Here is a 19,236-nt window from a genome sequence, read left to right on the forward strand (position 1 = left end):
GGAGCCGGCAGGAGACGGTTCTGGCGAGGGCTGAGGGGAAACACTGCCCAATTAGCAAAGATGGATGGAGCGTGGAGCAGCCCATCCATCTGCTCTTTGGGCTGCTGCCCTGGTGACACGAAGGACCTGCCAGCAAGGCAGCACTCAGGTGACCCTACTTCCATTGACATGCTGCCACGGCACCAGCGGGTGAAGCAGAGCCCTGTCCTGCAGCAAGTTAAGCCTCCTGCCACCCTATCCTGGCACCAGAGAGGAGCAGGTGGTTTGGGGAAAGCTAACGTGACACCAGCGTTTATGGGAAGCCCTGGAAAGACATGGGGGAGTAGGCACAAAGCAGAAGTTGTGACAAAGGCAGAGTGAAAGACACATGGCTAAGCGCTGTCTGCTAGGAAAGATACCATGAGGCTTCTGTAAGGACAGTCCTGCCTCACAAGTCCTTGGGGTAGGTTACAGAGGGCAAACACACGTCATGGAATCATAGAATGGTTTGAGTTGGAAGGGACCCTTAGAGGCCATGTGGTCCAACCCCCCTTCAGGGAGCAGGGACACCCACAGCTCCCTCAGTGCTCAGAGCCCCTCCAGCCTGACCTTGGGTGTCTGCAGGGATGGGGCACCACCACCTCTCTGGGAATGTGGGTTGCTGTACACTTCATCTGCTGGGATTTCCATTAAGCCTCTTGTCAAAAAGTTTATTTGAAGAAAATAAGCAATGAAGAAGTACAACGGATGTTCTGTGTCTTTTTGACTAAAAGATGGTGGCAGAGGGTAGGAGTAAGCAGTGGGTGCTGCAAGTGGTGGAGGTCAGCAGTAGGTCCTGCAGGGTCCGAGCTGGGACTCATCCTTCCCAACAGACTCAGAAGTGAGAGGAATAGGGTCAAGTAGGGAGGTGGCAGAGGATGAACAGTGCACATGGGGAAAACAACCACAAACTCACAAGAACCATCAGACAAAGCTTGGGTGAAATTCATGAAGAAAAGATAGGTGGGCAGGGGAGCTCCTTGCAGGGAATGCTGTGGATGCAAGAAGGTCGGAGATTCAAAAGGAAACTGTACAAGTTCTTGGATCAGGGATCCAGGAAGACTCTGGGAAATCCATGGGAACAAAGAAAGAGTTGGGACATCTTCAGTATGGGTCTCTCTGGACTCATGCAATCCATTGTCTGTCTCCTATCTGTGATTAAAACCCTTCCTGGCGCACAGGAGATGCTGTGGGTTTGCCCCACAGACTGTTCCTGGCACCAGCATGACATTGACATGGACAGGACCTCCAGCATGGCCATGCCAACTGGCTGCTGGCCCTGTGTGCTTCAAGCTGAGCTCTTGAGACATAGGCTGCTGTATCCCATTACTCATCCCCAGGCTGTGATCAGATAGGTCTTTAATTTGATTTTAATTAAAACAACTCTTTGCTTCTTCTATTCTTGAGATGGTTTGCATTCTGTCTGGAGGGCTGTGGTTGCCAAGAGGAAGAGCTGCTGCTGCAGCCCCAGGCTGGGGCTGCAAGAGATGAGCAATGGTGGGGTGCTGGAGCAACGGAGCAAGAGGCAAAGCAAACAGAGTCCTCCAGTCATAGGACATGGACGTATAGGGTGTTGGGCCAGCTCTGCACAGAGCACATTGCTCAGCAGAGAGGAACTAAATTAGCCCTGATTTACCTGGGAGGGCAGATAGTTCTTTTCAACTGGTTTTTAATTTGGAGTCAATTTCCAGGAGTAGCCGTTCAGGTGTCACTGAGATAAGTGATCTGCTTTTCTCCTCAGTCAAACAGGATTTTCCTTCTTCTCAGACAAGCAAAACTGTGCTCTCTAAGTAGATGTTCCAGCTAACGAGGTGCTAAGCGTGTAGAGCCCCACTTTGTGGGGCTGCCTCCAGGGCGGATCCAGCTGCCAGTAAACCAACTATCAGCACCAGCTTTGTCCCCAGCTTCCAGGAACAACTTCAGAGAAATAAACTGTCCCAGGGCCAGGATCAAGGAGAAACCTGGAAAATACAGCTACAAAAATAGGGCTCTGTGTGGTGCTACAGATGTGTTTTATGGCTTCATGTGTTCCTTTTCCTCATGCCAAAGCAGCAGTGTGATGGCAAGAGGCATTTTTGGAGCAGACACTGTGGAGGATCAGCAATCTCAAGTACTGGGGTGTTCACTGGAAGGGTCTTCTCCACTCTTGTAGCATGGACAAAACAATGACATGGTCTCATCTGGCACATCAGCTGTACATCAAGGTTAGGGAGAAAGCCCAAAAAGAGGTTAAAGAAGACAAGGCAGTGTCAACGTCCTGCACATGCAATATCTGGACACAAGGATGTCAGCATGAGATCTAAGCATGGTGGATGGAAGATTTGAGATAGAGGAGGATAGACACAACATATCCCTTCAAAACAACCACCTTTGGCAGACGTCCTGCTGGCTGGACATTGCTGGGAGCTCCACAGTCCCTAGGGCACATGGAAGGACAATGGTAGGATGCCATCAGCTCCAAGACCCCCCATAAGGGCTGAAGAAGCAGCACAGAAGCACAGAATCAGTAAGGCTGGAGAAAACCTCCAAGATATCACATCCAACTGTAAACCCATCCCCTCCGCGCCCACTCATACAATCATTAAGGTTGGAAAAGACCTCCAAGATCACTAAGACCAGTCCCAACCCATCCCACCATGCCCACTAACCATGCCCCTCAGAGCCACATCTTTATGTTTCTTGAGCACCTCCAGGGAGCCTGGTGCTTTAAACGTAATGACAACAGCAGGTTTGCTTCACTGAAAAATACCTGTCTGCTCCCAGGATCCTGCATCCCAAAGTGCCCAGAATGGGGCCATCCACTGGGAGGTGAGCTGCGTTATCTGACAGAGGGGGATTATGCTGTGAAAACTGTTCGTTGGGGATTGTATATTAACAGGATATGCTCGGCTAGTTGACAGGAAGCAATAAAGTAATTTGAAGGAGACTGGGAAAGAGTGTGTGAGTTCCTGCGTCTGTGTTAAATCACGGTGCTAGATAAGCAAACAGTGCAGCCCCAGAGCCCTGTGCAGGAGGAGCTCTGCCAAGAGGGAGCTGGGCTGGAGCGCAGTATGGCAGCAGATTGGGAGCAGGCAGCAGCTCCCAGCCCTGCAGGCTCCCAGGGCTCAGATCCTGCAACGGGGGACTGAGGAAAGCTGCCCCTCCCAGCAGAGCCAGGTCTGGAGGAGCGTCAGGATGAGGAACACATGGAACCGACAACGAGACTGCAAGAGTGCAGGGCTCAGATTTAAGCACCCTGTTCAGATGCTGCCGCGTGTGTGTTGGTGAGCACTGAGCTCAACAGCCCTTCCTCGGTCTCTCGCATCCTGCTGGAATCAAATACAGCAAATAATCATCATTTTTTGCTCTCAAGGAGGCTTTGCTGGCCTGCATGAAGGGAGCTGGAGGCTTTGCAGATCATCTGGTGCAATCTCTGATCTTTTTCATCAGGAATGTTCTTTTGCACTCTGTGTGATTGCCCAGGGAACTTGCTGCCTCTGGACATGAGCTCTGCAGGATCTACAGAACCGTATCTGGGTTTGGTGGAGGCTGAAGACACACAGTTCCCTCTTCAGAAAATCAGAAATAAACAATATTTTTCCTACCTTTTTTTTTCTGCCGTAGGCAAAGCCAAAAAACAACACTGACCTGGGAGGCGTGTTGAACTTTTTCCCCATGTCTTAAGGACTCCTAGGCTGCAAGGTTGGAACTTTCCTTTGGCAATGGATCACGCCCCACACTGTACCACTCTGAAGCACCCAGGGCTGTTCTCCCCAAATAAGACTTTCTAGTGGATAGGGCACCAAGCCGGTGAGTTTTAGGCACTGGTGTATCTGATCAACACCTTCTCCTAGGAATTTACAGCAACAAAGTACTCACAGTCCTGCAGCTCTGCAGTGAGGAAGCTTCCCTGCACACCTCCATGCACAGGCAAATAAATCCTTGATATTTTTCATAAGCATGTGGCCTTATTTCATGAAGCACCATGAGTCTTCCCTGCTAAGGAAGAAGGGATCTAGAGACAGAAATGGAAAGTCAGACACACCAAAACACGACCATGTCCACGCATTCCTCTTTTCCTTTTCTATCATTCCCTCCCTGATCAGCGCTTGCTCTTGCTTGTCCCACCAGAATCCATGTGAACTACTAGAAGCAGATGACTGATACCCAACAGCACTGCTTCCATATCCAAATAGTAGTTGTCTGATATCCAACAGTAGCTGCACAACATCCAGCAACAGTTGTGTGATATCCAGAGTTGAGTCCTCCTCAAGAAATCAGAATGATTACCGCCTGAACATCAGCAAAGCCCTGTGCATGCAAAAAGGCAGCAGTGATGGTGCAGCCTTTTGCTTGCTGCTCATCCCCTGGGATTCCTGGTTCAATGGACATATATCTATCTACTCATGTCTCTTGTTATCACTAAGGGATAGCAAAAAGAAAATGCTTCCTTTCTCTTTCCACAGCTCTTTGTGACCCATGGTCATAGCACAACTCTTCATGAGAGCATAACAGTGCGTGCGTGGCAAGGGGAGAAATGCAGTGAAGGCAGCTCTTGAAGACGAAGCTCTTTGTTTTGGGGAAGAAGAAAATCTCCTCTGCAGGAGAGGCAGCTGCATGATGAGTGAAGATGAGTTGAGCTGGAGTGAAACAGCCTGCGTGCTGTTTTGAGTACTTTTGGGCTCTGGGAGGTCTGCAGCTATAAATGGGAATGCGCAGTCTTTGCTGGCCTATTTAGTGCAGGCTCAGATGGGGCAAGAGGAAATCACCAGGTCTCAGTGAGTGCCTCTCTCTGAGAGCAATGGTAGGGATGAAAGGCAGGAGGTGAGCACTCCTGAGGCTCCAATCTCTCTGTTTGGGCACAAGATACAGCCTGTGGTCACGCATTCATTTCACTGGGCCCACTGCAGTGATCTTGGGCCCCACCAGTGACGTTCTTGCACCCATTCTTCCTCCTATGTGCCTCTCCCAGTTTCTGGAGTAGCTAGGCTGGACAAAAGCAATGTATTCTCCCACCTGTGGAAGAACTGCTCCAGCTGGCTCTTCCAAATGCATCCAGGTCAGCCACAGCTTAAAGTCTACTGATGGTAATGTGGAGTCACTTAAAAGAACAGGTGGAGAAAATATGATGAAAACAGGCTCGTAGGTTGAGATAACGACAGGGAAATCACTCAACAATCACCAGGAAGGGAGATTAATGTTATTTATTGCCTACTGATAACAGACTAGAGCAGTGAGAAACTAAAAGTAAACTAAAAACACTTTCCCCAGCATTCACCCTCTTCTACCTCCTTTCCCCGAGTGGTGCAGGAGAATGGTGGCTGTGGTCACTCTGTAACACCATCAGCTGCTCTCCATGGCCACTCTCTGCTCTGCATGGAGTCCCTCCCATGGGATGCCTGCGACATGGGGCAGCTGCCACCTAAGATCTTGCCACACAAGCATGACACAGTAGTGCAGTTCTTCATATCAGGCTGGTGTGGCTGATGCACAGTGACCTCCAGAAGTACCTTTATCCATCACTGGTGAAGCCTGTCAGTCCACTGCTGTCTATGTCTTGCACTCCCTCGCCCTGGAAAGCCACACGCAGACTGTCTGACCTTCATCACTGCCTTGGCATCCGGAGTTACTTGACTTGCTCATGAATCACTTCTGCATGCAGTAGAGAGCATTCTGCAGATAATGGACATGTCTGTGGCAATGCAACTCTGATTACAGGGCTTTGAATCTTCCCAGGTGGGAAGTAGCTGTCACCACTGCACTGCTGCCCATTTTCCATGTTTGAAAGCCTCTGAGAGCCTGATGGGACCAGGACTGCCCAAAACAGCAATAATCTGACCTCAGCCCCACTCCTACTCACATCTCTCTGCACCGCCATCTATAGAAAAACCTGGGAACCCCAACCCTCTTTGTTTCTCCAGCACTTTGTCCCTCTTTCCTGACATCTCCACCCAGCTGCAGGAAAGAGATGTTCTCTCAGTGCATGACCCAACTGCATCACGATGGAATTGGAAGGGCTCCTGGAGCACTGGCTTCAGGCCACCAAAGAGGAAGGACCACTCCCTGGACTGGACCGACGCCAGGCTAGAAAAGAGACACAAGCTGCCTTATCTGCAGAAATTAAATCAGACCATATGAGAGGGAACATCACGTCCTGGTCTGGTCTGACCCAGTTAGACACATTCTTGTACTCATCCATTCACAATGCAAAGAGAGCTGAGAACGCAGGATGGACAGGAAAAAGAAGGTCCAGTGAGTGTGAACTCACGGGAGATGGCACATTTGATGTCCTGCAGCATCCACAATTGGGTATCACTCTATTATCGTGTGCTGTTTACTGAGTCACCTTCCTCATCTGTTTCCGGGGAGGGACAGATGGTTTCTACAGGCTGCACTAAAGGCATCCCTGGCTTTCCCCTGTCTCATAGGGAAACACAATCCTGTTAGCTTTGCCTGGTCTTCTTAGGAGCTGAAAACCCCAATGAACTAGAATCCCTTGACAGACACGGGGATTTCCTTACTCTACATGAGTGCTCTTGATGCTGCTGCTCACCTTCTGCTGAGGTCCCGCAGTTCCTCTGTTCCTGACAACTGCTGGCTTTGAGGAAACATCTTCACACAGTGATGGTGAGAAGGCTGATAGATGCAGCCCTTCTGACCTCATCTGTACAAAATCATAGAATCGCAGAATCACCAAAGGTGGAGAAGACCTCCACGATCACCGAGTCCAACCATCATCCCATCCCTGCCATACCCACTCACCAATGCTCGACAACACCAAGACCCGTGTGGCAAAAGTGCCATCACTGCGTGATGTGGAATATCCCTGCACCTGCATAGAGCCCCACCAGCCTCCTTCATTTCCTTTGAGTTGTGCACCCACCACTCCTGCAGGGTCATGGTGCCCCAAAACCTGTGGGAAGGGGTACCATTCTGAAGATGTTGACTCCCCACGGGGCCAAGTGACAACCTGCAGCTTCACCCCCAGCCCAGCAATGCCAAAGCACCATCAGGCTCGTGAAAGGCACTGCTAGGGTCACAGAGGGTGGCTGGAGGCTCTTGTGCCCTGGCACTGCCTGCTGCCCACAAGAAGGGTCTCCATGCTCCCATTTCAACCCCAGGTCCGCAGCAGTGCCTGCACAGCCCCCAGGAGCTGCCTCCCTTCCCCCAGCTGCGGCCCCCTCCCCGCTCTCACTGTGGCATCACAGAGCTGCATTGACCACGCGCTCTGCAGCGGCATGGCACGGCCTTTTTCTTCCTTTTCATCCCTTTCTCACTCCCTGAATGCACTTTGCTTGCTTTGGCGGCGCAGGGCAGGGAGAGCCCCTCTTCCCCCCCGCCTTTGGGGATCCCCCCCCAGCAGATGGGGCCGAGGCTGTGAATGTGCACCAAACGAAGGCCCTGTAAGAGGATTTGCTGGTGCCCCTTTCATTACGCTCCTTTGTCTGCTGCTCCGCTGCGGTGGGACGCCTCCGAGTTCTCCCCCAGCTCTCTCCCTTCCACTCCAGAAGAAAAGAAAGTGCCTATAAAGGCCTTGTTTGTCCGACTCGTCTGAAGGGACCATATTGCTGTAGGTGCAGCGGGTCCCGGCGTGACGGCGCTGTCTTTTTGAGAAAGGGTGATGTGTGGCTCCCTCCCGGGAGGGTCCGCGCGGGCGGCTTAGCCAGGCGCTGGGAAAAAGGTTTCAGTTGCATTTCAATGCCCATTGAAACCCCGAATCCCAGGCGTTGGGTTCTCCAGGGGCTCTTTCTGCCAGACAAAGCGCTCCGAAGGCCACCGAGGCAGAGGTGGGGGGACGAGGGGCTGGAGAACATCGTTGCCTTTCCTATGACATCTAGTGGTAAAACCGAGGAAGAAAGAAAATGTCGGCTGGATTTTCCTGGCTCAAGCACGGTCATCTCCTGCTGCGGCATTTTGCCCTTTGTATTCCGGCCTTTTACAGAGCAGACAGCCCCCGATTAGCGGGGAGGCAAAAACAAGCAGCACAATGGCCCCAGCAGCTGAGGGATGTCAAACAGTCCACCCCGAAACGTGCACAGCCCCCATCTGTGTTTTCAGGGCATGGAACAGGGCCCTGAAGTGTATGTCTGGGCTGGAAGGGGAAATATGCACAAATGTGCAGCCGTTCTCGCTCCGCTCTGAGCTCCAACATGCCCCCTTGGTTGCTTGCCAACGGCTCAAAGAGGTCTATGGCATCTACAGCAGGAAAATTCCCAGTCAAGGGCAATGCACACACCGTGTCTCGCTGAGCAGAGAAACACTCGCAGCAGCAAGAAGCAAAGTGAACGTGCACCCCAAAATGTGGCCGCAAGGATGCCAGAATTGTAGGATCATAGAATCATCGAGGTTGGAAAAGAACTCTGAGATCACCAAGCCCATCCCCAATCCATCCCCGCCGTGCCCACTGACCACCTCCTTCAGTGCCACGTGTCCGTGGTTCTTGAACACCCCCAGGGACAAGGAGGTGCTCACAGGGCACCTTGCCCAAGCTAACAGGGCTCCAAGCATGCATGGTCCTGGCAGGGCTCACTGCTCGTGTCCCGTGGGACATGGAAATGCTGATGGTACAGAGATTGCTCTTCTTGAGCCAGAGGATGATGTCCAGGGATATTGGCCCCCTGGCTGGGGGTGGCTGGGGGCACTAAGTAACAGCCTGGGCCACCCACTTTTTAACCAAACTGTGTTAAGGTGACAGCAGGAGTCTCGATATCGTACTAGACTCATTGTATGGATGCCCCATGCAATGGGGGGCCCTGGGTGGTCTGATCTGGTTGGGGGCAACCAGCGCACAACAAGGGGTTGGAACTCAATGATCTTTAAGATCCCTTCCAAACAAAACCATTCTACGATTTTGTGACTACAGCCATTGGAAAATCCACTCTGTAGAGCAATCATTAAGGTTGGAACGATCTCTTAATATCATCCAGTCCAACCATCAACCGTTCCAGACCACGTCCCTCAGTGCCACATTCACCTTCTTCTTGAACACCTCCAGGGATGGGGACTCCCAGGCTCCCTGGGCAGCCTGTGCCATTTTATCTGTCTGTTCTTCACAAGGCAGAGCATCTGTACCTTCTGCCCAAGCCCTCAAGCTGTGCTGTGAGGTTGTGCCACGCCACGAGCAGGCAGCCTTGCAGCTGAACCCAGTGTCTTTTCCTGGATGTTGATCTTTTGTGGCTGCAAATTGCTGGAGGAAACCTTGGGGCCACTGCCTGTCTCCTCTGACCTTTACTTCGGAGCCTCTCTGAGCACTCCTAGCACAAGTGATGTTGCAGCAAAACGTCAAAGGAAGACTTTGGACATTTGAGACAAAAGTGCAACTTGGGAAAATAGGAGTTATTAGACTTTTTAACTCTGGGAGGAGAAATAGGAGCAAAACCCAGAGCAACACAAGCTGCCTTGAAAAACTAAATTAAACTCAGAATCACAAAGAGCAAAATGTGTTAATAATAAATGGGGGACGCATCTGCCTGCCTGGGCTCAGGGTGCATGAATGCTCTGGTTGAGATCCTTGGGGTCATAAGCACAAAATATTCAGACACTTCTGATGTTCCTGCGATGCATTTTACTAGGAAAAAAAAATGTAAAACGAAGAAGGGATGAGGCTGGAAATAGAGACAGAAAGATTCTGGGGAGACCTCACTGCCTCCTTCCAGTACTTGAGGGGAGCTTACAAGCAGGAGGGAGACTGACTTTTTACACAATCTGACAGCGATAGGACATGGGGAAATGGTTTTAAACTGAAAGAATGGAGATTTAGGCTTAATGTTAGGACAAAATTCTTTGCTCAGAGGTTGTGAGGCCACGGCACTGCTGCCCAGAGCTCTGGGTGCCCCTGGAGCTATGCAAGGCCACTGATGGGCCCTGGGCAGCCTGGGCTGGGGGTGGGCACCCAGCCCATGGCAGGTGCTGGAACTGGGTGATCTTTAAGATTCCTCCCAACCCAACCATTCTGTGATTCAGTGCAGTCCCTCCTGCGTCTCGAGGGATCGTGCTGCTCCGCACAGGGCTGGTGGCATCAGCAGGACGGTGATAACTCAGAGATCATTGTGGGAGCAGAAACCAGGTCTCGGAGGGTGCTGGGGATTCCCTTGCTGGTCAGGCAGGCATGCAGCCGAATTCAGGAACGTGTGTCCCTCCCAGCTCGTCTGGAAGCTGCTGATGACCTGCGGCTGCTCCGTCTCCTTGGTGACTGCACATGCCAGTATCCCCAGACAAAAGCTCTCCTGGCACATAATGGGAACAGAGGGAGTGCTGGGCAGCAGCATTCAGCCCTGGGGGCTGCGTTCCTCTCGCTCAGCCTGGGGGCTGTTCCGCAGCCCTCAGCCCTGAGTCAGACAGAACTGCAGCCTTGCAGATAATTCCTATTAAAAAACCAGATGGGTATTTCAGGTATGTGCCCGTGTGTGCTGCACACATTTCCCTGGGGACCTTCCTGCGTCTTTGCAGCCCTCACGAGGCCGCACATGGCAGCATCTCACAACGCAGCTCCTCGCTGCCTTGCATGATTATTTTCTCTGCGTGTACGTGCAAGATTTAGGGCAGTGGGGGGTGAGCAGATGAACACTGGACTGATCTGTCTCAGTGTAGATCTCTCAGCCTGGTCGTGCATTGCTGAAAGCGTGTTGTTTTTACAGAGTTATAGAATGGTTTGAGTTGGAAGGGACCCTTAAAGGCCATCAGGTCCAACCCCCTGCACTGAGCAGGGACACCCACAGCTCCATCAGTGCTCAGAGCTTCCAGCCTGACCTTGGGTGTCTGCAGGGATGGGGCACCACCAGGGCAACCTGTGCCAGTGCCTCACTGCCTTTATTGTAAAAAACTTTTTTCCTTATATCCAGTCTAAATCCCCCCTTTTTTAGCTGGAAATGATCTCCCCCTCTGTCTGTCCCTTCTTTCTCACAGCCCCTTTATTTGTGTGGCTTGCATTTTGCTGCAAGTGCCTGTTACGTTTGCTGGGCGTTCATGCACGCAAGCACTCACCTCCAGACTCATGGCGGTGTAAAGGCAAGGATGGGACTCGAGTCTTCTCTCACAGCCTCACAGAGCTCAGCTCACAGCTCACGCTCCCCGTGCATTCTGCAAAACAAGGGCTGAAGCACCTGTCCCTGTGCATCCCTATAGAAACCTGGGCCTAGCTCCAATCTGCAGGTCAGCCAGGCCTGCTTTGGGGCTGCAGCAAAGCAACCGGCACTGAGGTCCCTGCTGCAAGCCAAGAGGATGCATGAAGCCTTTCCACCTCGTTCCCTGTCTGCTAAGCATCCTCCCCAACCGGCCGCCATGCCACAGGGCCTTGTGAGCCTCATCCCATCACCCCATGGCTGTGCTCCGGTCCCTCCCATCCCGCTCTCCCACCCCGGTGCCGGTGCCCTGAATGCTCCATTTGAAGCTAATTCTGGCTGAAATCTGGTTTGCTTTCCGACGTTGCTGCTTTAAATTGGAGAGATTGACCTTGTAGCAGGAGGTGACATGCAGATGCACATCAGCGGCCCGGCAGCGCGGGCGGCGGGGGCTGGGGGCTGCTGAGCAGCCTCGGGGACAGGACGACTATTTTATGAGTAATTTAATATCTGGAACACAGACTTTTCATTCCCAGAGATCTGCTGGGGAAAGAAAGAGCCTTTCTGCAGCTCTGCGAAGGCTGTTCCTCATAAGGAGGCAGGGCTTAACCCCTTGGTGTCCGGTCCTCCACAGCTGCCAGCTCATACAGAGGGGATGGGAAAAGGGAAGGTAAGCCAGTGTGTGTTGTTCCAGGCAAAATCTCATTTGAATTCAAAAATAAAAGCCTGAGTAGGACCAGGGAAACAAACTCGTCAGATACCCCAAGGTGAGATATGGGATGGAAGTTGTTGTGCATCCTCGCTTTCCTGCCTCAGATGGCTGAGTGCTGCATCCATTCCCTGCAGGAGAAACACTGAGGCTGCAAGTCCTCGTCCTGCACCCAGCAGACCTGAATCTGAGCCCCACAAAGTCCAGCTGCAGGCTTCTGCCGGGGTCCTGCCCTGCTGGCGATGAAATGACTGCATGGGCCTCCATCCCACCTAATGGGAGTTGGTTTTTCTGTGTCCCTTCTGGTGAGCCTCCCCAGTAACCCCTCTGCCTGAAGTCAGCCAACATCACAGCCATACAGGCAGGGCTGATCCTGTGCAGGGTTCCCCTCATGGTCGATCTGGGGAAGGGAAGGAAGGAAGAATGCAAAAAAAAAAAGCATTGTCTTATTACACAACCCTGCCCAAGGGCAGAGGCATAGTGGAGAGCAGCCACCAGCTTGGTATCACTGACTTTCATAGAATCATAGAATGGCTTAGGTTGGAAGGAACCTTAAAGCCCACCCAGTTCCAACTCTCTGCTGTGGGTTGTTTGCCCCCCATGAGATCAGGCTGCCATCCAACCTGGCCTTGGGCACCTCCAGGCATGTTGCATCCAGTGTCTTGGCTCTGGGAGGCCAAGGGGAAGGAAATGCTTTGGGGCTTTTCAGGAGGGACCGACTGGGTTCAAGATAAATGAATCAACACCTGTGAAAGTGTTTGTGAAGGATGTCAGACACCCAAAAAGAGTGCAGGACTGGCATCCCTGGCTTATTCTTACAGCACAGCCGTGACTCCCACTCTAAACACACTCTGATGTGCTTTGATCTCTAGTTTAGCTTCACTTTCCATGAATACTGATAGGCACTCGGCATGTTGCACAGCACCCTGCTCCAGGTTACCACTCCCCCCCCCTTCAGCTCACCAAATCCATATAAGCTCCAGTACTGAAAGGGCAAAGCTTCCCCCTGCTGCTTGGCAAAGCACGTATCTAACAAGCCTGGCTCTGAAATCTCCTAAAATCCTCACCTGCCTCAGCTTTTAGGCAATATCTTCTGAGCACCTGGTGAGTGCATGGGCACATGCTGGACCTCGGTGGAGGTCTGACTCCAAAGATGAGGGCCACAGCACCACCTGGTGCAGCTCCGCGGTGTGAGCTCTGGCTTGGCCACGAGGAGATGCTGCTTCACCAATTTTAGCTGCGGTGGCATTTAAATTAGACAACAAAAAGACCGAAACAGAACAAAGCAAACAAAACAGAAAGAAAAAAAAAAAGAGAGAAGGAAAAAGGAAAGGGGGAAGGGAAGGGAAGGGAAGGGAAGGGAAGGGAAGGGAAGGGAAGTGAAGTGAAGGGAAGGGAAGGGAAGGGAAGGGAAGGGAAGGGAAGGGAAGCGATGAAGCAGACTCCTGAGGTGGCATTGCTGAGAGCTAGACTTGTGCTGGCTGATACCCACGGGAGGAAGTATTGCTCTCTGCAGCAGTTTTCCCACTCTATGAGCATGGAGCTGCACTTCAGAGACAGCTGCTCTCTGCACTGACCCTCTCTAGGTACAGCCAAGACCCCAGGAACCGTTTGGCCGATGCTGGTGTTAGGCCAGACAGTTTTGAAAAGGGGCTCTGACAAAGACCTTTTCAAAAGTCCAAAAGGATTATATCAATTTTGTAGAAGGGCAGCAAATTTCAGCATCTTGTCCATCAGCATCCCGGATCCTTCCCTGCAAAGCTTCCTCCCACCCACTGCTTGTCCTGCTGCATGGGGTCATCCCATGCCAGACGGAGGACTTCGTGTTTGTCTGTGCTGAATGTCAGTAGGTTTCTAGCAGCTCATTTCTCCCTCCTGCCCAGTCTCTTTGAATGGCAGCCCTGTCTCCAGTGTATTGGCAGCTCCTCATTTCCTTGTGTCCTGCAGACTTGATGGGGACTCAGGTCGGTGGGTGTACACTGCCATGCAAGTATTTTGGGGGTCAAATGCTGGCCCATTTCTCCCACATGAGATCCCCTATCCCCCTCCCCTCCACCCAACCTCTTTAAAATCCCATACCCTACAAAAACTCTCCTTTTCTGCATCCCAAGAATCCCACATGCATTTCACACACCTCAGCTTGGTGCCACTTGCCTGACAGCTCCCAGAGGCAAGGACAGTGCTGGGTAGGGACTTGTCCTCATCAGCCCTGGATTGGGAGTTTCCCTGGGTTCCTCTGTAATGAGCTGCTCTCCCTTCCCTCCTCCCACACTGTACCCAAGGCGTGGGAAAGCTCCAGGGCTGAGCTCAAAGATAAGGAAGGAGGCAAATTCTAGGAGTCAGCGGCAGCACAAGGAGCTGTCATTTAATGTGGACACAGCACACTTAGGACACCAAATCTGGAACTAAGAATAATTCCAAGGGTGAGAGACTAAGAGTCTCTCACCAGTGTACAGACAGCAGCTAAACCTCAGGGGAAATCAGGAACCCAGAAAAGATGCTGTCAGCCCCTTCGATCCCCACGACGGAGTTCTTCTCTGTCGGCTCCAACCAGACAGACTCATTGACTGCCAACCTGAGCACCACGCCTCCCGTGGTGACCTGGTAGCTGCTCTGCACGTAGTCGCAGAACGTCACCACCTTCTCACCCCTGCTGCCGCCCCGTCCCTTCTTCATTCGGAGGCACAGGTTGCCCTTGGATGTGACGTGGTAGGTAAAGTAATAAACGCCGGGGACCTGGCAGGTGAAGCGGCCGTACCGGTTCTCGTAGTGGCTGTTCTCATTGGTGATGATGCGGTCAAAGCGGATGGGCTGCTCCCGGCGTGGGAAGATGCTGATGGTCCTGGCAGCGGAGAAGGCAGACTTGAGGGTGACCTTGTAGTCACCGATGTCTCCCTGGGGGCCAGGGGGTCCCCTGGGGCCCGGCAGCCCTTTTGAACCTGGGGATCCCCTGGGGCCAACCTTCCCAGGATATCCTGGCTCTCCTGGATCTCCCTTTTCACCAATGTCCTGTTCGTGCTCCACAAGTCCAGGAGGACCTAGAAAACAGGACGAAGAGGGATTGTGGCCGCAGCTAAGCCCAGTGGATCTGCAGAGGGGCAATGGAAAGTAAACCACAGGTACCTGTGCTGAGTTGTGGGACAGCAGAGCCCCTCACTCAACTGGCATGGCTTCTCTTGCCCTCTGACCTCTCCAGGTCCTTTACGGTGTTTTTTTCTCCCTACATTCCTCAGTGCCACATCTCCATGCCTCTTGAACACCTCCAAGGACAGTGACTGCACCACCTCCCTGGGAAGCCTGTGCCAATGCCTGATATCCAACCTGAACCTCCCCTGGCACAACTTAAGGCCGTTACCTCTTATCTTATCTAGTTCCCTGAGTATCACCCCGTGTCCTGATAACACCTCAAAGAACCTGTTGTGAAGGGATTTGTGCTGAATTGCTTTCCCCCTACCATCTGCCTGGCACCACCTCTTCCTGCTCTCATTGATGGGTTTTCCCGTCAATTATGGGCGTGTTTTCCACACCCATAACTTCCTCCTTACCTTGCTCGCCCTTTTGACCATTCTCCCCATCTCTGCCATTGATGCCAGGTTGGCCTGGTGACCCCGGGATGCCTGGGATGGTGCCATAAGTCTTGCAGAGCGTGGCACTCGCCAGCTGCCCTCCAGTGAGGCAGATCAACACCACCCACACGGTCTGCATCTTGTCTTCCTGCTGGAGCACAGAAGGATGCTGAGGTGCCGCATGGCTTCAGACAGTGGGAGGGATGGGGAAGCACTCTATGCTGCTCTGAAAGAAGATGTCCTCCTGAGTGATACCATGAAGGAGGGAAAATATGTTGTTGTAGGGCCAAGTCCATTCTCCTCGTGGTCTTGGAGGGACCAGAACTTTTGGGACCTCATCTTATGCACTGCAAAGCATAGAGCCAAATCACTTTGCCAGAGCAGTTTCGGGCTCTTGCTTCCCACTGACATGCCTGAGGAATAGCTTTAGCCTTTGCAGGTATCCCCTCTTAACATCTGTGTTAATTCCCTGTTTGTCCTGCCACATGCCTGATTCATCTGGGATGATGGATCACATCTGTATCTAACCAGCCCTACTGTGACAGCATCTTTCAGAATGGTGCTCATCCCTGACCACCCCTTTGGGCCCCCCTCATTCCCCCTTTCCTTCTCCTCCTTCTCCTAGGTAGGGCAGAAGTTATTAGGGTCCCACCAGAGATCCCCTCCACCCCCAGCCCAGCACTCCCTTTCTGTTCTGCCCCAGCCACCAAGAAGCCCTAGCAGCATTGGGTGACTGTCCCTCCGGTGCTGCCAGGTCCCCCATGTGCTCCTACCTGCAGGAGGGAGCTGGGCTCAGCCTTCCTACTGTCAGCTTCTTGTTGCACGGGATGGGAAATAGAGCAGGACACACTGGTGTCCTGCTTGGAAATGACCCTAAGGGGAAGCAGAAGTTTGCTGCGAGGATGGTTGTGAAAGAATCTGGCCACATCCCTTTTTGTATCTTTAGCTCCAGTCCTTTCTTCAGTGTCACTTTCATATCCCTTATGAATGCTATCAGCTCAGCAGAATGTGAAGACCTGAAGCAGCAACACACAGCCCCATAGGTGCACAGCTCTGGTCCTGGGAAGCAGGGAGATGCCTGCCCTATCCTGCAGGGTCTCTGTGCTTTGCTCAGCTGTTCTGTGCTTGCTCTGAGGAGTATTGCCATCAGCTCTGTGCAAATTCAGGGGAAAGGAGCGCTGCAGAAAGGTGTGTGCTCTTTGCTGGCACCCTTCAGGCTTCTCTGTGCATACCCAGCTGTGCTGGGAAATGCCACCAGACAAGAGGACATGCCATGGCCTAAGCCACCAGACAAGAGGACATGCCATGGCCTAAGCATCTATAGTCTTGAATTGAACCCCAGGCTGGAAATGGGAAATGATTTCACCTTGAGATATGAGCATTTCCAATCCCAATTTCTGCTGATGACTGTGGTAGTGAAGCACAGAACATTCAGGGGACACGAGCTCTTGCTTCCTACTGTACAAGAGGAATCTCTGTTGGGTTTTGGTGGGTTCTACAGCCTCCACAGCCATAAGCTCCTTCAGTCTGGCTCTTGGGCATCCCCTGCCCTTTCCCCTGAATGGCCCCTTTCTGGTGCAGATACCACAGAGCAAACCTTGCACCCCGGGGCTTTATCACAAAGCCACATCCACCCAGCCCCTCCAACCAAGACCTGGCCACTCCGCACTTTGGCAATGAGAAAATAATGGTCATCCTTGAGGGGGTTCCTTGGTTCAGCCCCAGGTTGTTTTTTTCTCCCCATCTGTGGTAACCCATCATGCAGCATCTTCTAGCACCCTTTGGCCGCTTCTTCCCAGCTAGCAACAAAAGCTCTGTCCCTGCTGCCTGTGCTCTGTACAGTTGGAGGTGGTGGAGCCCTCTGGCTGTGCTCTGAAATTGTTTGGGTAGAGTCCCTGATGAGAATGGGTCCATGGGGGTGTCCTGAGGTTTCATGGTCAACCATACTGAATCCAGTTGGATGGAAAAAGGAATATCAGAACCCCTTCCTGGAGGACTCTTAGACCCCCTTCTGTGGGCACTGTGTGCGTGTGGTCATGGGTGCAGTCCCTGATGCTTTTGGTGCAGGTGGGGGCCCTGCAGATGGGGATTACGAATGGGAGAGAGGACTCAGGGGTGTCCAGGTGCTGGGCAGACATAATTCACACCTACAGAGGCTCATGTGCACGCCACATCCATATGGCCACACATGGGCTTCACCTGCAGAAAGGCGAGTCGTGAAAATAAAGATGCTCAGCCAGCCACATTGGGGAAGGATTTATTGACGGGGAAGGGGACAGAGCTGTGTGTGCTGGTGAGCCCTGCTGCTTCTCTAGTCTGGGAAGAGCAGGAACCCCGAGAAGATGCTGTCAGATTCACCAGTGCCCACCATGCCATTGTAATCATTCACCTCCAGCCAGACCTGATTCCCAGCCTGCAGATGGAGGAGGACTCCTCCAGAGGTAACCTGGATGCTGTTGGTCTTGTGGTCACAGAAGCTGGCCTTCTTGACCTTGTCCTGGAATAGGAGGGTGCAGAGGTTCCTTTCCATTGAGCTGTGGTAGACAAAGTAGTAGAGGCCGGAGATCCTGCTGGTGAACTTGCCTGTAGTGGTGCTGTAGTCGTTGTTGGTGTTGGTGATGACGTTGTTGAAGATGACAGGGACGTTCTTCATGGGGTGCTCACCAGTCTGTCTCGTCACTGAGAATGCTGACTGGTGCATCCTCTTGAAGCTGCCAGGAAGCCCCTGCTGTCCAGGAGCACCCATCACCCCCTGGTCTCCAAGGGGACCAGCAGGACCGATGGGGCCCATCTTGCCCCTCAAACCTGGGCTGCCTGGCTCCCCCTTCATGCCCTTGGGACCTTGCATAGTAGGAATAGCTGGAATGCCTGTAGGGCAGTGGGAAGTGGAGTCAGCCACAGTGGAAGGACATGGGGAGAAGCACCCCAGCACCTTCCCACCCGCCCAGTCTGCACAGTGTGGTGACTTTGCCCTCCTGCCACCGAGGCAGGCTCAGTGCTCACTCACCTGGCTCGCCTTTGGCTCCCTTCAGCCCATCCCGGCCATCCCTGCCTGGCACACCTGGGATGCCTGGCAGGCCTGGAGCCCCATAGCAGTTGTGTGGGGGATCACTGGTCACTGCAGATTCCAGACGCAGAAGTAGGAGGGTGAGGGCAAGATGAAGGAGCTCCCTAAAACTCTGCCCCATTTTGGTGCTCTGGATCGTGGAAAGGGAAAGAAGTAAAAAGTACTGGGATGAGGGGCCACAGTAAGGCAGCTTTCAGGACATGGGGCATTTTGCTATGAGGGACACAGCACCGGGAGCACCTGGCTGTGACGGCTGTGCCTTCAACATTGTTTTCCTATACAAATTGTCAGATGGTATGGGGGCAGATGAGTGGAAGCTCATCGTCAACCCCAGACAGACTGATGAATCCTTGTGGTGCCCATTTCCAGCCCCAAGCTCTCTTGGTTCAGCATCCCAAGCCCTCTGCAGATATGCAGCCCACTGCAGAGTGCTGCACCCTGCAGCCAGCTGATCTCACCCTTTTCCCAGCAGCAGCCTGACTTTCCTGACTCTGCCCACCAAGATCAAGACCCCATCATTCAAGGGACTCCCGTGGCAGTGCTTGGCCCAGGGGCATGAGATGCGTGCAGTTGAGGTGCTGGCAATGCCTCTGCCTCCTCCTCTCACCCCTCCCAGCACTGCACCATGCTGCAGGACCCTCATCCATGCAGCCCATCCCAAACAGCTGAGCTCTGCAGCATCTCTTACCTCTGGCACAGGATCCAGCGCTGTGGATCCCTGCCTGCTGCCAGCTCTGCCTGCTGGCTCCAAACGGCACAGTGCAATACCCTCCTGAAGGAAGTCGCAGAGTTAGGAAAGCTCCCCATGGGGACACACAGCCTCTCCAGCTGAGTTTC

General features: G+C 52.8%; 2 protein-coding genes across 4 annotated transcripts; both read right to left on the reverse strand.

Annotated features, from left to right (window-relative positions):
- Nucleotides 1-14,096: 14,096 nt before the first annotated feature.
- Nucleotides 14,097-16,245, reverse strand: C1QB (complement C1q B chain). Of its 3 annotated transcripts, none has more exons than XM_052691925.1 (3): nucleotides 16,106-16,245; nucleotides 15,312-15,483; nucleotides 14,097-14,804 (listed from the first exon to the last, which is right to left on the reverse strand). In XM_052691925.1, exons 2-3 carry the CDS (start codon nucleotides 15,469-15,471, stop codon nucleotides 14,230-14,232), a joined length of 735 nt encoding a protein of 244 aa, XP_052547885.1. In that variant the 5' UTR covers nucleotides 15,472-15,483; nucleotides 16,106-16,245; the 3' UTR covers nucleotides 14,097-14,229. The 3 variants fall into 3 exon arrangements, with proteins under 3 accessions (XP_052547885.1, XP_052547884.1, XP_052547883.1); XM_052691924.1 differs by having other exon boundaries at nucleotides 15,312-15,480; nucleotides 16,106-16,221; XM_052691923.1 differs by having other exon boundaries at nucleotides 15,312-15,558; nucleotides 16,106-16,204.
- Nucleotides 16,246-17,573: 1,328 nt separating this feature from the next.
- On the reverse strand, nucleotides 17,574-19,219 carry C1QC (complement C1q C chain). Its single transcript, XM_052691922.1, has 3 exons — nucleotides 19,088-19,219; nucleotides 18,340-18,529; nucleotides 17,574-18,200 (listed from the first exon to the last, which is right to left on the reverse strand). Exons 2-3 carry the CDS (start codon nucleotides 18,518-18,520, stop codon nucleotides 17,644-17,646), a joined length of 738 nt encoding a protein of 245 aa, XP_052547882.1. The 5' UTR covers nucleotides 18,521-18,529; nucleotides 19,088-19,219; the 3' UTR covers nucleotides 17,574-17,643.
- Between the last annotated feature and the right edge of the window lie 17 nt (nucleotides 19,220-19,236).

The sequence above is a fragment of the Tympanuchus pallidicinctus genome, unplaced genomic scaffold, assembly GCF_026119805.1.
Source record: "Tympanuchus pallidicinctus isolate F22 unplaced genomic scaffold, pur_lepc_1.0 scaffold29, whole genome shotgun sequence".
Taxonomy (NCBI): Eukaryota; Metazoa; Chordata; class Aves; order Galliformes; family Phasianidae; genus Tympanuchus; species Tympanuchus pallidicinctus.